The following is a 16,787-nucleotide window of genomic DNA, read 5'->3' on the forward strand; positions in this document are numbered from 1 at the left end:
CGACGACCACATCAGCGGCAGAGACCACATCAGCACCACTACCCCCGGCGACGACCACATCAGCGACACCACCAGCGGCGGAGACCACATCAGCAATACCAACCCCGGCGACGACTCCATCATCGATATCAGACTCGGATACAACCTCTTTAGCACCACTCCCCCCGACGACCACATCACCGACTGAAACATCGGCAACGACCACGTCAGCGGCATCACAGCCGGATACAAGTGGACAAACAAATGGAAAAAAAAAAACAGCGGTCACAAAACAGGATATAATCCTAAGTGGAAAGAAGGACGACCCTGGCTGCAATACAAGATAGAAGACGACAACGGCTGCAAGACGGGTGCACTGTATTGTGCTATATGCACGAAGTATAAACAAACCTCATCTACAGGCCCGAGAGCATGGGTAGACCGTCTGGACAAGATTAAGGAACATGAGAACAGCGCTCAACATAACGCTGCTCTATCTGAGTCATTGAACAACACACTCGACGACATGGCGGCAAGAATCAACACGGAAGCAGGAGAGGCTATTCTCAATGCCCTTCATGTTTTGAAGTTCATACTGGACAAAATCTTCCTCTCGATATGTTCGAAGACTTAACAGACCTCTGCATCAAAGTTGGTTCACCATCTCTTGCTAATCTACGTCTTGCGAAAATCGCAAATTACACCAGCTGGGATATAGTCAATGAACTTTTACAGATACTTAGCGACGAAGTCCAGGATGAAATAACGAGGCATGCCTGCAGTAGCGATAGTTTTGCCATCATGGTCAACGAGGTCTGTGACCTGACAACCACTAAACACATGGCCGTATGCTGTCGGTACATAAACGATGAAGGTGTCGTTCAGACGTCATTCCTGTCCGATAAGCCTATTGCCAGCACGACGGCGAATAACCTTGTAGAAAATATCGTCCAGCAAGTGGAAGATTCTGGCCTGAACATGGCTCACATGACGGGGTTTGCTTCCGATGGGGCTGCCGTATTTACAGGGAGGAAGACCGGCGTGGCAAAACAGTTGAAAGACCGGAACCAGTCGTTAATAACGACCCATTGTAAAGACCATCGCCTGGCATTGGCCTGCAAAGACAGCTTCGCTGCAGTTCGGGAATCTGGACAAAACCCTTGAGAATCTATACTTCTATTATAAGTATAGTTCCGCCAGGAAGGCAAGCCTGCATGCGATACAGGAGGCCTTTAATGAAGTTCCCGTGGCACCTAAACAGGCAAAGCACCACAGATGGCTGAGTCACGAGAATGCGGTGAAGTCGGTTGTACGGTCGTACAGATGCATAGTCGCAGACCTCGAAGCCGGCAGGTTGCGAAAGATCCACAGGGAAATGGGTTGTTGAAAACTCTGAACACCGTGAGGAGGCTATTTTTTCTGGCCTAGGTTGCCCAGCATTCCAGGCTAATGACTGTCACATCAGGGAAGCCTGCCAAAAGGTTGACGTAGCACTGGCAAAGCTTGAAAGATTGCGCGATGGCGGCAACTGGCTCTAAAAAGCAACCCGCATGATAGGGGATTGTGCAATAGAAAACACTGATCTGAGTGACAAATTCACGTCCTCCCGCGTTTAGCTTCTAGAAACCTTGAAAGACAACATAAGGGGTCGATTCCTCGACCTCACCCACGCAGACGTCACTGCATTTTATGGATTCGATGAAATGGAGTCCCTATCGACCCACTACAACATTCCCGTCGACGATCTACTTAACGAATGGAACAGCTTCCTGGAAGGAGTAAGAGGACAGCCCGGCCGCAGCCTTCCGAAACTGACTGCCTTATTTTTTGGTAAACGTGAGGCGCGCCTGGGCTTTAAGGCTCGATTCCCCCTTTGGGCCAGGCTGATTTCAGCAGCAGCTGTCATGCCACTCAGCACCGCTGAAGTGGAACGGGTCTTCAGCCAACTAAAGTTAATCAAGACCGATCATCGTTGCTCCCTGGGTGACGAAACCGTCAAGAGACTACTACAAGTCAAATTGAACAGGTCGAACAATCGCCGACTTTCAAACGGTTATGGAACGATCAATGGCTGTTTTCTTCATGATAAAAAAGAGACGTCTCATCAGCGTGATTAAACAGAAGTAAAACTGATTATGGTGACTTATATGGCAAAATCGAGCAAACGACAAGCATTGTATTGCTGAAATTTATAATCATATTGTTAAATGTAGAAATGACATGCAGTATTTTATGATTTCGAAGACGTGTCTTTATGCTAAGTTAATTTATAAACAACTATATGTACTTGTACACTGCATAAGCGTTATATTATGAGTTATGTAAAACGGTGAATACATGTAATTGTTATCAACTTTTCAAAACTCTTGATTTTTATATTTGTTTTTTTCTTTTGATATGTAAATAATAAATATCCATGCGTCATGTAAATCAGAGTTGTTTCTTTCTGACTGTACAAGATGAGTATTGCGATTTTATTATATCCAATTGAAACGATGAACGTTACTATATCTTTGGTCCGATTATTAAGCGTTACTCTACCTTAAATGGCCAAATACACACTCGATTATACAGTTTAAATAGTGTGCTATGGAACAAAATAACACGTGGAACAATAAGCTTAAAGCACGATGAGTTGAGCTGTAAGGCAAGAGCGTTATGGTCAGACAACCAATATAATACAAGGACGTGACAAAGCGCGTGTTATGGTTCTATGTAACCTCTTACGGTGCCATTCCTACAACGCGCTAAATTATCGAGCATGACATTTACCGGGAAGCTGTAGCAGTCAATCATTTACGATACGACTGTTTACTTTATTAGGACTTAATGATAGCAGAATGTAAGCATGTTTTACACTAAATCAGTTGATTTACACTAAAACAGTTTAAGAGAGCATGCAATTTCTCTATGGCTTTTCAATTACATTCCATTCGGATGATTCCATTTCCTTTTACTTGCTCATTCATTACAGAATGGAAATCAAGTTAGGTTGAACTTTAAGTCAGATGTGTAATAATAATAATAACAATAGTATTCAATCATAATAATAAGGATATTTTTGTATGATAGTAAGTGCTGATGAAGATTTAAGGAAAAGCTGATGAAGATTTAAGGGAAAAAAATGTGTATGATGTGCGTTTTCATAACGAAATCACCTTCAACAGTTTAGTGTAAATTTTAACAATTTAAGCTTGGAAATGATGGAATTAAAGGTATTTAGGGTATATTTCACAAAAAAAATCTGGGGGAGAACCCCCATACCCCCCTTGTGTGAGGGGTGAACCCCTCCCGCACCCTCCCCAGTTCGCCGCTGCGCGGCTCAATTAATTGCCCTTTTCAAGACGCCACCCTGCCCTTTTTAAATCCTGGCTGAAGCACTGACATACATTAACGTTAACGTTCATTTAAGGAATGTAAGTTGAGGTGTAAATATTGAAACATAACTGCAGATTATATCTTGATAAATTTTACGTTCGTAACAGTGAGTTTATCGAAATGTAATTTCAATGTTTTCTCAGATTTTACCCTTTCGTTGTAAAAATGGTAAAATTAACGCATAAAATGCCAGGAAGAAAATGATTGAAGGCCTTCTTGCCTTGTTTTCTTGTGGATAATTTCTCTAAACATCAATGGCTATTTTTAACCAACTATAATAAATATCATATAATTATACATTACATTGTATTAAATACATTATGTACCGTAAATGACTGGGTATAAGACGATAGGGGGTATTAGACGCAGGGAAAATCTGTGAAAAATCCGAGAAAAAACTTTTAATCTATGTTTTTGGTTAAAAGACGCATAGAAAAAATGTCAAAATCGTCCGGCATTTTCAGCCACCATGTTTGTTGACAGTGACAAAAATTTTTTTTTTCGTGAAAATGGCGATGGTTATCTTTAAAACCATACTGTCGAGAATGAAAAGTTATGTTAAGCAAAAAATATTTTGACAGTGCCCAACTTTGCCTTTTTATATGTAAGTTTGATTATTGTTTAATTCAATTTATTATTCAAAATAATATTGAATACCGTAATTCACAAGAGTTCGGACACCATAAATTAATTATTTTTTTCGCTCTCCGAATACATAGAAAATTATCATTTTTACATTTTATTTACATGTTTGTTTAACCTGCCTTTTTTCTTCATGTTTGCTTTTTACCACTTATTAAATTATCCGTAGTAATCAATGGTCATAAACTTATTTATTACGCCTGTAAGTGTAAATCCTTCATGAAGTTAATTAAAACACCATTTTATACATGCACTGAACTGAATAAACACATTCTATCGGCTTCAGATCAAAGAGTCACACTGTGTGACGTCACATAACTTACAGTTATGCCCACGAGGATCTCGTGGAGAGCATGGACATTGCTATGCAGGATTAATGTATAACTGTACGATTATTGCTTCATATAGTCTATAAGTGTGGTACAAGTTTGAAAGCTTATTGGCAGATCGTTTTACAAACATGCCATGTCCATGTTTTCTTAATCCCTTGATTGCCCTTGTTGTTTGTTTAATCCTCAAATAAATATATCACACTTCCTTTTCAACAGGCAATAAATCGTTTAGGATGGGTAGTAACTAATTAAATTGTCACAGTGGTGTATACGGTTAGGTAATCTAACCAGGCAGTGTAAAGATAAAAATCAATATTCTTCGTCTGTGAAACTTGGTAACTATGAAAGTTATGATTGATGTCCTTTGGGTGTCCGAAAATTAGGTACGCAAAATAAATTATTTAGGGACATAATTATGTGTGTCCAAATATAAAATATTTTTGTTGAAATTATAAACGTCTTACGATATACCGTATCCCGATCTTCAACTGCCGTTTTAACCCGTATATACTCGATCAAAATGACGCAAGTAACATCCCTTTCTACATAAATCTAAACAAACTCTCGGCTTGAAATTGACATCAGAAAAAAAGTTCAAAAAATTGTTACTGGGTATTATACGCAGGCATTTTTTTGCAGCAAAATCTGAGGGAAAAAAGTGCGTCTAATACCCAGTCATTTACGGTATTCACATTCACACAAGTTTTAATAAGGGCACTTGAAATTTAGATTAGTGTGAATAAGGTGACAAAGCGTCTGAAATCTTTCACAGTTGCACACGTTTTGAGTATAAGCCAAGTGAATTACACGTCAAGTTTGTACAAGTTTTATAAAACTTACTAGAAATATAATTTATTTAATTTTCACCCTTCTCAAAAAAGTGCGGAAAACGCGCGTTAAACGCGCGTTAAACGTGCAGAAAAGCGCGTTAAACGCAGCGGTATTGGCACTGCGTTTTAAGCGTATTTTTCTTACCGAGTGCGTAAAAAGTGAATAAAATTGAACAGAAAAGCGCACTTAAGCGTATTTTTTCTGCGCTTTTTACAAAAAACGCACTAAAAACGCACTTGAGTGTATTTTAAGTGCGTTTTTTAACACAAAAAAATACACTTAAAACGAACTTACACAAAAAAAAGCACTAAGTGTGTTTAAACCGCGTTTTTTTGGATAAAATGCGCACTTAAAACGCAGTTGAGTGCGTCTTTTCTGAAAGTGCGTTTTTTACCTCCAAAAAGCGCAGTTAAAACGCACTTAAGTGCGGCTTTTTAGAAAGAATACGCACTTCTTGAAAGTGCGTTTTTAGTTAGCTTTTTGGAGGTAAAAACGCACTTCTAGAAAAGACGCACTCAACTGCATTTTAAGTGCGCATTTTTGGGTTAAAAACGCAGTTAAACGCACTTCAGTAAAGAAGTGCGTTTTGATCCCTAAAAAACGCGCTTAAAACGCACTTCTGTTTTTACTCATTAAAAGTGAATCTTTTGCACCCAAATTTTATGAGAAAAAAAAATGTGTTAAAAGTGCATTTTTTTCTGCATTAAAAGAGCATTTTTCTGTGTTAAAAAAGAGCACAAATTCACTCAGGTGCATTTTACCTGCATTAAAAGTGTCCATTTTTGCAAAAATAAAAAATGGACACTTTTAATATATATATATATAAATATATATATATATATATATATATATATATATATAAATATATTGAACCATCAAAAATAAAACACATTTGAATAAATAAATACTGATTTTGTTTCATTTAAATTTCCTAAACATGAGTTTGTGTTACATATATATATAAAAAAAAAATATCTCATAATTAATTTAACATGACACCTTGTAACTGGACATAATGTATTTACAGTCAGACAAACAAGTACATATTTGTAAAATTTAGCAATAATAAAATAACCTTTTACTCAGTGGCAAAAATAATTGATAGAAAATCATGAAACTGTAAGCTACAAATTGGAAAATGACAGTCTCAACAATCTTTTGTTATATTTTTGTCAAATCTAGAGATTCCTAACAGCTCTGGAATAAAACAGGGTATCATATTTTAAATAATTGACTTTATTGAATAAATGACTTTATTAGTACTTAAATTGATTGACCCAATTTGGCCAGTTTCCAATAACTGGTAAGCCATGTGGAAGATGACAGTTTTATGACCCCTCCAAAAACCAACACTGTAATCATTTGTATAACTTTAAAGGTGCTAGTGTGCATATTTATGGAAACATGGCAATTTCTGCTTAATATGTTAATATTATATTAACATATATAAGGATAAAAACAAGTGCATCTTCATAGAGTTTTAAAACTACATCTACTATCTGGGACCAATAATCCTACTTCCAGCTACTATCTACACCAGCATTGTTATTTATTAAAATATGTGCACTAGATTGAAAGTTGACAAACAAAAGTCCCACAAGTAGTCAAGTGTCATAACAGTGAAATTAACAACTGAAATAAAGAATACATACCATGACCTGAGTGTTTTCACATGTCAGTTTATTACAAATCATCCAAGAGTGGTATTGTCATGTTTCTAATCATAGTTCATATTTACCTGATCTAATGATCATTATTTTATTTCACTAATCCCTTTAATATTAATTTGTTTTAATTGGTGTAAATCCATTTATTAATTAAAACATCATCAATATTCTTTTAATGAAATCCCAACAAAATGGCTACCAGTGGCTTTGATTTGAAATTGGCTCCCTAAATGCTGAGATTTAATTGGTCCTTGGTACAATCAGATAAGATCAGGCTTATCATGCATGTTGTAAAATTGGAAAGGAAATGACGAAGAATTTGGTAGTCATTACAAGAAACTTAAGGAATAATAATTCTATAAATGTTGTAATTACATGCAATGGATTCTTGCCTATAAGTAAAATGTGTTTTTTTGATTACACAATAAATAAGAAATTATAATATATTTTTGATTTTTAAAATAATCTTTCTTTTTATTTCATTATTTTATTTTTTTTATTTTGAAGGTATATTGATCAATAATAAAATGCTTATTTACTGGTTGATTTATTCATTCATTCATATTCTTGTATTTATGTGTGTATTTCATAAATGTTATTTTGAGAAAGGCATGATTCGCATTAATATTAAAAAAAGTAAAAGATTCACTTCTTAACAAAAAGACGCACTTAAAACGCACTTACTGGTGGTCAGAAAAATATCAAAATAAAAGACGCACTTAAAACGCACTTATTGGTGGCAAAAAAAGAAACAAAATAAAAGATGCACTTTTCCCTTAAAAGATCCACTTAAAACGCACTCTGCTGAAAATGAAAACCTAAAAGATTCACTTTTAACGCACTTCTGTATAAAAAGCGCACTTATTGACAGAAAAAATACACTTAAACGCACTTCTGTTAGAAAAGACGCACTTATTCACACAAAAAACGCACTTCAGTTAACAAAATACGCAGAAAAAATACACTTATTTAGAAAAGATACACTTATTACGCAGTTATTCATAAAAATACGCAGAATAAATACACTTTTTCAGAAAAACGCAGGAAAAATACACTTATTAGTGCGTTTTAAGCGCGTTTTGGTAAAAAGTGTATTTTTTTTTGAGAAGGGCAGTTTCCAAGGATACACTGAAAAAGCTCAAAATGGCGGACCCAAGCTTAAATATGGTATCAGAGACACAGACTTTCAGCGTCAGTGAAATTGCTGGAGGGGTGACAAGACGAACAAGACACTAAGGATTGCTAGCAATACAATAAAGACCCCTTCCAGTTGAGTGTCATTTGTATACCTAGCTAGTATCGTGAGGTATTGCAGGACTTGCTTTTTTCTGGATAGACAGGAAAGACCTTCAGACTTTTTCTGTTGTTAAAGAAACCACAAGATTTGTCTGACAAAAAAATGAAATGACACATATACCCACTTAATGTCTTAACCACAAACCAAATTTCATGAATGAAGCTTTGATTTACTTTTTGAGTAATCTCAAATCAAGTTAAAAGAGGTATTTTCACCATTTTCTTTGTCATAGAAATCACATGTTTATCTGACAAGTCATAATCTTTACTATTCCAAGTTTCATGCATGTAGATTTTATACTTCTTGAATTGTGCAAAGATCCAGTAGAAAAACCCATGTTTTTCTGTCTGATCGGCCTTCTATCCACATACCAAGTTATGTAAATGTTTATACCACGATTCTGTCAAAAATGGTATTTTCACTAGTTTCGTTGCCAAAGCAACCACAATCATGTTTAACAAAACAAAAAAAGATTTACATAATTTCCTAATGGCCCTCTTTCTGCATATCTACTTTAATGAATGAAGCTTTAATACTTTTCAAGCTATGCCAAGATGAAGTCAAAAAGTGGTATTTTCACCATTTATATTGCCATGGCAATGACAGTTTTTGTCTGAATTTTATTTTTCAATGACACATAATTTCAGAATTACTCTCTATCCACATACAAATCTCTTTAACCTAGCCTGCATACTTGGGATATTGCAGTTTTTACAGACAGACGGTAAACTTTTAGTCCTCCGGTTGAAACATGCATGGGACTGAACAACAATTCTGACCTCACTACCTCTTACCGATTTCTCTCCTCTGCTTATAAATGACAGATACAGCCACACGAGGGAAGGCAGCAACTCCAGCGAGAATCGTTGCAGCTCATCTTTCCGAGAGCGGTAGAATTCGAACAGCTGATGACATATTGGATCCAGAACCTGTAACATAAGATATTTTTACAAAGAAGCCTTGAAACAATTTTAATTTGACATGAAATTTAGAATAAGGCTAAAATTTTGGGAGTTTTTGAATTTACTTTGGTACACAACTCTATATATATATTACAGGCAAATGGGCTATTTATAAGTATCTTTCTATCGAAAAGTTTCTTTGAAACTAGAACAATGCTGTTGTAACATCAATTTCAAGTGAAATTATGTAGAATCCAGAGCATGTAAGATATTTCGAAAATTTACATATATTTCTGGTTGAAATTGAACATACGAGCTTGACATTCTTAAATTTGGTAAAATGATGTTTTATGAACATTGGGTAGGGTTCCTTTAACCAAACGTGTCTATTCATCTAATCTTTGTCACCAAAAATTACTGTTTAATATATTATTTAATGTTTTAACCTCTGTATCAGGGTGTGTATCAAACAAGGCATGGAGACCAGCTATCAACTCCCCATTGTGTCGTATAGACGCAGCATAGCTATGGAACTCTTCTTTGGAAAGTACCTGTAACAGTGAATTGTGTATTCCATATTAACAGTAAAACTACATAACAAAATTGTTGCCGATCGATATGAAAAAATTACTTTGGTCAATAACAAACATTATCCAGAGCTACTTTGGTCAATAACAAACATTATCCAGAGCTACTTTGGTCAATAACAAACATTATCCAGAGCTACTTTGGTCAATAACAAACATTATCCAGAGCTACTTTGGTAGATAACAAACATTATCCAGAGCTACTTTGGTCAATAACAAACATTATCCAGAGCTACAGATAAGATAGTAACAAGTGCCATTTATGATATAAAATCAAATATTTGTTAGAATAGGTACAAAGTCAAATTATTATATCATTGTTACACTACTAAGATCAGTTTATGAATGTTTTGAGGATGGCCGCTAAACGCAGGGTTTCTGCCAGACCTATATGGCTTGTCGGGCCCAACATGAAAATACTGGAAAATGAACCATTTACACTACTTTTCCTCAATTCAAGTCCTAGTCAGTGATCAATGTGTCATTACTTTTTAACAACTAAAAAAAAATGAAAACCAGAATTGTAGCAGATAATCTCCAACTTAGCTTCACTCAATACTCAATCATTCCTAGAAGCACGTGCGGGGGTAACCTTGCACAGATATACAGGTAGAAGCAGTTGCAGGTGTAATCAATTTATCCCTACAATTACCTTGTACTCTGCCAGCCATTCTCTTATCACTTTAGAAGTTGCCATCTCAGGTATGATCCTTAGGATTCTGAAAAAAACACACAATTTACAAAAACATAATTACGGAGATTGGAATTAGCACTTATAAAATTCAAATAATTAATAATTTATAACTCTGAGGCAGCGTGAAAATTGCAACCCATTTTTTTTTCTATACCAATAGTCAAAATCTATGGGGTTGAATTGTTTGATAAGAGATAGTACATGTGGACATTATATTCTTAAATCTTGCCTATCTGTTTCAATGTTTATTTCTGTTATCTACATTCCCTGCTTCAAGGAACCTGTTAGTAGGTTAATAAGGGTAAATTCTAATTCCTGAATTTCTCATAGGGCGTGTCAAAAATCTATTGTTTTCAAGATTCAAGCAATCTAAAGTCACCAATTGTCTTCATGATAATTGCACAGACATACAAACTTAAACGAGAGTGCCAAACCAGGGCTTGACGCTTATTCTTATACTTTGTTGCCCTTCGGGCAACCTCCTAGACATTTTCACTTGCCCGAATGGATTTTTTACTTGCCCAATTTTTTGGGGGCTCATTTTGTTGTTTTACTTCACATAAAAACACATTTTGTGATTCAACCTGCACATCAGGGCTTGATGTATTTGAAATAAAGATGAACAAACAAATGCGTAAAAATATCTTTTTGATTAAAAGGTAAACAGTCAATGAAATATAACAAATGGAAATGAGATCCTGACGAAGGCTTTTTGAAACAAGAATAAGTGACTAGAACATAGTTTTACAATGATAAAATATTTTCATGAAAAACAACACAAATAAACCGCCTAACCTTCAGTTACATAATTCATACCTTTTGTCATCTTTAGCAAAAAGTAAAATAAAAATTAAAATAAGATATTAAGTAAAATAAATTAAATTATCAATTTAAAATCATCATTCAAAGTCACTAATATAATACAATACAATTCTGGAATCCTACATTCATACAAGGTCTAGCATTCAATAACATAGATGGCACATAACTTTTATGACATCTATCATCATCTTGAGCACAAAGTAAAATAAAACTAAAATAGAATGAGTAAAATATATGAAATTGCAAATTTGAGATCATCTTTTAAAAGTAAATTAATCATATTGCAAAATAAAGCATTGCACATAACATACAATGGTCCTTGAGTACATAATAATATACATAAATAACATAATAAAAAAACACCTATGAACTTCAATGAGATCATCATGAGGCTAATGAAGAGTAATTTAAATCACATTTTTAAAGTAAATGAAAGATATTAAAACAAAAATCACATATTAAAGCACTAGTATAAAGCACATGTTAACATGCAATGACATAATTGTCAACAACAAGTACTGAATAACTAATTATAAATCATCATCATCATCAGTGTCACTCTCATTTCCAAAGTTTGGACGACGCTGCCGTTGGCCCCGGGTCCACCACAGGTGTGCAGCTCGTGTGGCATTGAATCGCTCAAGACTTGGACCTTCAAGTGAAACACACAGTAAATTGTCCAAAGTTTCGGTGTTAAGGCAGGCTCTCCAGTCTGACTTGATTCTCTTTACAGCAGAGAACCCCCTTTCACAGACAGCAGATGACATTGGCAATGTCAGGATGACCTCAATGAGGTGGGCAATGTTGTCTGGACCAGCAGAGTGAAGGACCTCCTGTATTGTTGGCAACACAGCTGCGTTCCTAAATCTACAGCTGTGATATAGCTTGTCTGAAATGTAAGACTAAGCTGTGCAACCACCTGAAGTAAGTCCTGAAGGAAGGCCATGAAACGTAGCACTCGCCAGTCTTGAAGTTTGGTTGCCAGATGTTTTGCCCTTCCCTTCACTGCATCCGTAGCTTGATTTGGTCCAGCCTGTGATACATGCTCAAAATGAGTACGTATTGCAGAGTACCCCTTCATCAGAGCATCTGATGCTTTCATCACATGTGGAAGCCATCTTGTCCCCTGAAGCCGCTGTGGCTTAATGAAGCGATCTTCCATGGTCTCAGCTATGGTCTTCAATTCTCTTAATGCCTTCGGGGAGTAGTGGTAGTGCTTGTGCATTTGGTAAAGCATCTCCTGCACTGTAACAAGCATGGGATGGTCTTTGATTCCTGAAAGAACCCCAAGCTCCAGTCGATGTGCAACACAGTGTGTGAATACAACATGCTGTCGCCCATCCATCATTCGGGTTTTGACGCTGTTGTTTCTTCCAATATTTACAGATGCACCATCTGACCCTGCACCCACCAACTTATCTAACCAGTCATGGCATCCAAACTTAATCATGGCCTCATTGATTGCGCTGAATACACCATTACTGTGGGCATGCTCAAGTTCCTGTAGACCAACAAAGTACTCCCTAGGAACTCCATCCTTTACTAGTCGGCAATAGATGATCTCTACCTCAGACACACCACAGTCAGTGGCACCATCAAACATGACTGAAATGCTTTTTGCCTCTTGAAGTGCTGCTTGAATGGGCTCCCGGACTGCTTGCGCTATATATCCTCCGAATCTTAAAATACAATAACTACAAAAATTACACTTCAAATAAGTAGGTCATGTCTTCCGTTACAAGTCCTCATACTGATAATTTATTTTATCATTGTAAATTTAAGGCTTTAAGTTTACGGTTTAGTAAGCTACATAAATGATAGATAACACAAGACCCTTACACCTTGAGCATGCTTTGTCAGACTGGTAAGACTTCAAGAAGTTGATGTTGGATCCGTTCTTCACTTGGAGTTTTAGAAGATTTGGATAGACAGTCCATGGCATTTCATGGTGCATGACAAAGTATGCAGTGTTGAACTTTTGCTTCAATAACGCTGCCTCCTCATCGCTAAGCCTATGAAAGCAACAAAACAATCATAATGCATTAAGAAGTGGAACTTGTATGAGCTCAGAATAAGGCTGCAATAAGCAGGATGTGTCACTTATGGCTACGGAGACCCGACACCCTGTTTTTGACAGAATCATCAACATCAAACAGATAGGGATTCTGCCAGGTCACCACAAAATATGCATATCTTTCAACATTAATTCCAACACGATGATAAATGTATCAATGATATTGTAATATTATTTAAAGCTGGTATCTTTACATACTTTACTATAATAAATTATTATTGAATGTGAGTATGATAATTGAAATCAACAAACCTGTTTAAAACTGCATCCATGGGACCTGGCACATTTCCCTCATGTTGGCGCTCAGCAACCATATCAGCTTCTCTACATCGAATATGTGAAGCTGTAGCCAAGTGCGCCTGAATCGTAGTGATACGGTAGCTGATGCACCCTGTCAGGAATGAGGAACTTCCAGCTAAGTTCCTGTGCCTTTCACAAGTCCCACATATCAAACCTGCAATAAATAAATCACTTTCAGATAAAAAAACTTCCATAAGAAGTACCTTCACAAGATTCAAGATTGTCATGAAATTTGATACTTAACATACTAGGGTCTTCAACATGCAAATGATTAAGGACCAGGGAACTAAAATTTAATTATAAGAACGAACAGTCAACCTTTTATTATCTTAGCTTTGTAATCCTACATTTATTTTAAAGTAAATCACAATTTATCTCAATGTAAAGTGAAATCGTAAAGTTACCGAGCATCCGAAAATTGGAGCCATAATTACCATTCTCGCTGTCTCTGAGTCCAGGAAAAGCATTTCCCCAAGATTCGACCCAGCAACGTTTTCGTTTTATTTCGTAGCTGGTCTTTTTCTCTGATGACTGAGCCGTTCTTACATTTGACACATTAAAAAAGTTGACAGTGTCGATTGTCGAGACGCCATTTCTGTTGTGAGGGCAACTGGAACGCTAGCTATATGGACTTGGTACAGCTCACACGATAGGCCAACGCATTTGGACGGAATTACTTGAGCTTTATCGGAAAATATTCGGCAGTCTTCGCCATCTCAGTTTCTAACGAAAATGTCCGAGGTGCTCCGTTTGACCCGTATTTTCAAGTAAACAACCAATGAGTGCATTTGTTTATGTTTAATAAATACTCTTCAGGAAGGAGTGTTCGGATTATTATTTTTTTTACCGGAAAAGTCGCCAATATGACGACTTTTTTTGTTACTGCCCGATCGGGCAGGTAGATTCTAAAAACTACTGCCCGCCTGCAAATATTACTTGCCCCGGGCAATCGGGCAGTGGTTAATGTCGAGCCCTGCAAACGACACAAACTACACACATCTTAATTTTAGGTATAAGTGGTTATACGTTAAGCCAACTTTAGAAAGCGGACACTGTAAATAAAATTTTTGACAATTCACTCTGTAGTTATCTAGAAGACATTTTAACTTGTCCGAGTTATAAAATTATGCCAATACACAATCTGAACAAATATGTGGTGATGATTGGACAAGATCCATTTAAGGTAATTTATATAATTAAAGGGCGACAACTATTGAGTGACTGAACGATATGGCTTGTTATCAAACTTGTCCAAGATATTATGCCATACAGACCAAATTAGGCCAGACTGTAGGATGCTGGTAAAATTAAAATATGTCTTGTTCACTGAATGGGGGCCACCGCATTTAAATATTGTTTATATGTTCGTGATAATAGCAATCTTAAATCTGTTATTAGCGTCACAAGTTGGTTCAACCTATGTAACCACCTCATGTGCACATACCAAGGTATAATGTGGCTTAACTGTATAGATTTTATCCTGCATGTAATATTAACAAATACAAATTTATTCCAAGGGCAAGGGCGAGTTCAGTGACAACACCACTGAAGGAAATAACAACGAAAATAATCGACAAAAAATTAATATTTCATAATTTTACGAAAATAATATTGGCAATGGGACATTCTGTTACTATTTACACAATAATTTAGCAAACCAAAAAACTGTCACCACCTATTTTCATCTCGATCGATAAACGCCTGCATATGTAATCAAGACAAAACGACCTGTCACGAAACGGGAACATTGAAAAACGACACTTCAATTATGATGCGGTGTCAATATGTGATTTGTTTTCTTTTTAAGTCACGCATGGAGGAGTACGTTTTAAAAAATAAAACAAAAATAATTAACCTGAAATAAAAACTCTTCACGGGTAAAGTTTTCTAATTACTATTTGTTGTTCTTAATAACTAAGAGTAGTATTTGTCCCAGTTAGTTAGTAATTAATTGTACTTAATGAAAAGCGATATATTAATTGACAATGCATGCGAAATATAAAAATTTAAAGTTTAAAAACAACACAAAAACAAAAATTAAAATAAATCTAAATACAAAGTCCCCTCTCCTACCCGTAATGTTCAATTAAAACACCTTTGAATGAACAAGACGAAGTTGACGAACTCGGATGTCGTCAAATAAATATGACTTTAAGGTCTGAAATTATGTTTGAAAGTAATTTACTTCCCCAAATACTGACACTATTTTGCAAAATGTTCACAACTGAATTTCAGCTGACTAACATTAATGTATCTTTCATCGATAATTAATGACACATGATTAATAAAATGTGCCTGTACAACTTGAGTATTATCATAGAATGAAGCTCCTATCAATACAGCACAAAATATTAGGGGATATCAAAGCATGAGAACATGACGAGATTGGGTAAGCTGAAGTTTTTCAGGGTCTTACGAAACCTTCAAACATTTTCTTAGTATTGGATAGATAGATCCCTACTGACTGTTAATCTGCAATCGTCTCACTACTTTCCAATATCACTAACATCTATATATCCTGTAAGGTCCTCGAGCATATCGTGTTAAGCAACACCATAACACACTTTGATTCCTCTTATATTCTAACTTACTGTTGACACGGATTTTGACGTCGACGATCCTGAGAAGTTCATCTCATGAAAACAATCAACAACTTCACAAAAGGCGATTAAACAACACACATGAATTGATGCAATCACACTTGACTTCAGTATAGCTTCGTTGAAGTCCCTTACTCTAGTCACGGCTTCTTCAGAAGTGTAATCACTACCGAATATGAGCTGGGACAAATAACGATCGATCCTACTCCCAGATATGAGGTAGCATCTGGGACCAATAATACATCTTACTCCCAGGTAGCATTCACTCCTGGATAACAGACTGCCCATCGGTCCGAAATCAGTATGTGGTCCTTTACTCTTCAGCTACAGCTCAGGTGACACCAGGGGGTGCCTCAATGTAGTGTCTTTGAACCCTCCTGATTCTATCTATCAGGTCAAATAAACTCCCCATCGCCGAAAATAGCCTTTTATTTCACAATATCCAAGTGTAAATGAGACGCCATACATATGAAAGGGGACCTCGAAAAAATGAAAAAAGAGGACCTCGATCTACAACCCACTGGGAAAAACGGCTCTCCAGAGTCAGTATTACCATGAAAAAATGTTTTCGTCAGCATTCGACGCTGGACCATTTTAGTTGGTTGACTTTGCTAAAAATGGTCCAGCAGGTAACCTTGCTTCGTCAAATGCAAAGTTCTACTGAAGAAAATGAAGCGTCACC

The 16,787-nt window shown here is 36.2% G+C and overlaps 2 protein-coding genes across 3 annotated transcripts in view; both read right to left on the reverse strand.

Annotated features, from left to right (window-relative positions):
• LOC128240639 (hyccin-like) overlaps positions 1-15,209 on the reverse strand; it is a 71,361-nt gene extending 56,152 nt beyond the window's left edge. Inside the window, exons 1-4 of the mRNA XM_052957350.1 lie at positions 15,181-15,209; positions 10,268-10,334; positions 9,475-9,579; positions 8,921-9,055 (exon numbers count right to left, since the gene is read on the reverse strand). Of these exons, the coding sequence (XP_052813310.1) occupies positions 8,921-9,055; positions 9,475-9,579; positions 10,268-10,312 (285 nt within the window). The 5' untranslated portion in view covers positions 10,313-10,334; positions 15,181-15,209. The remainder of the gene's footprint in view (positions 1-8,920; positions 9,056-9,474; positions 9,580-10,267; positions 10,335-15,180) is intronic.
• On the reverse strand, positions 11,543-15,158 carry LOC128240640 (uncharacterized). 2 transcript variants are annotated; one of them, XM_052957351.1, is made up of 4 exons: positions 13,940-15,158; positions 13,458-13,659; positions 12,971-13,143; positions 11,543-12,810 (listed from the first exon to the last, which is right to left on the reverse strand). In XM_052957351.1, exons 3-4 carry the CDS (start codon positions 12,979-12,981, stop codon positions 11,907-11,909), a joined length of 915 nt encoding a protein of 304 aa, XP_052813311.1. In that variant the 5' UTR covers positions 12,982-13,143; positions 13,458-13,659; positions 13,940-15,158; the 3' UTR covers positions 11,543-11,906. The 2 variants fall into 2 exon arrangements, with proteins under 2 accessions (XP_052813311.1, XP_052813313.1); XM_052957353.1 differs by lacking the exon at positions 13,940-15,158 and having other exon boundaries at positions 13,458-13,668.
• Positions 15,210-16,787: the final 1,578 nt, after the last annotated feature.

The sequence above is a fragment of the Mya arenaria genome, chromosome 7, assembly GCF_026914265.1.
Source record: "Mya arenaria isolate MELC-2E11 chromosome 7, ASM2691426v1".
Taxonomy (NCBI): domain Eukaryota; kingdom Metazoa; phylum Mollusca; class Bivalvia; order Myida; family Myidae; genus Mya; species Mya arenaria.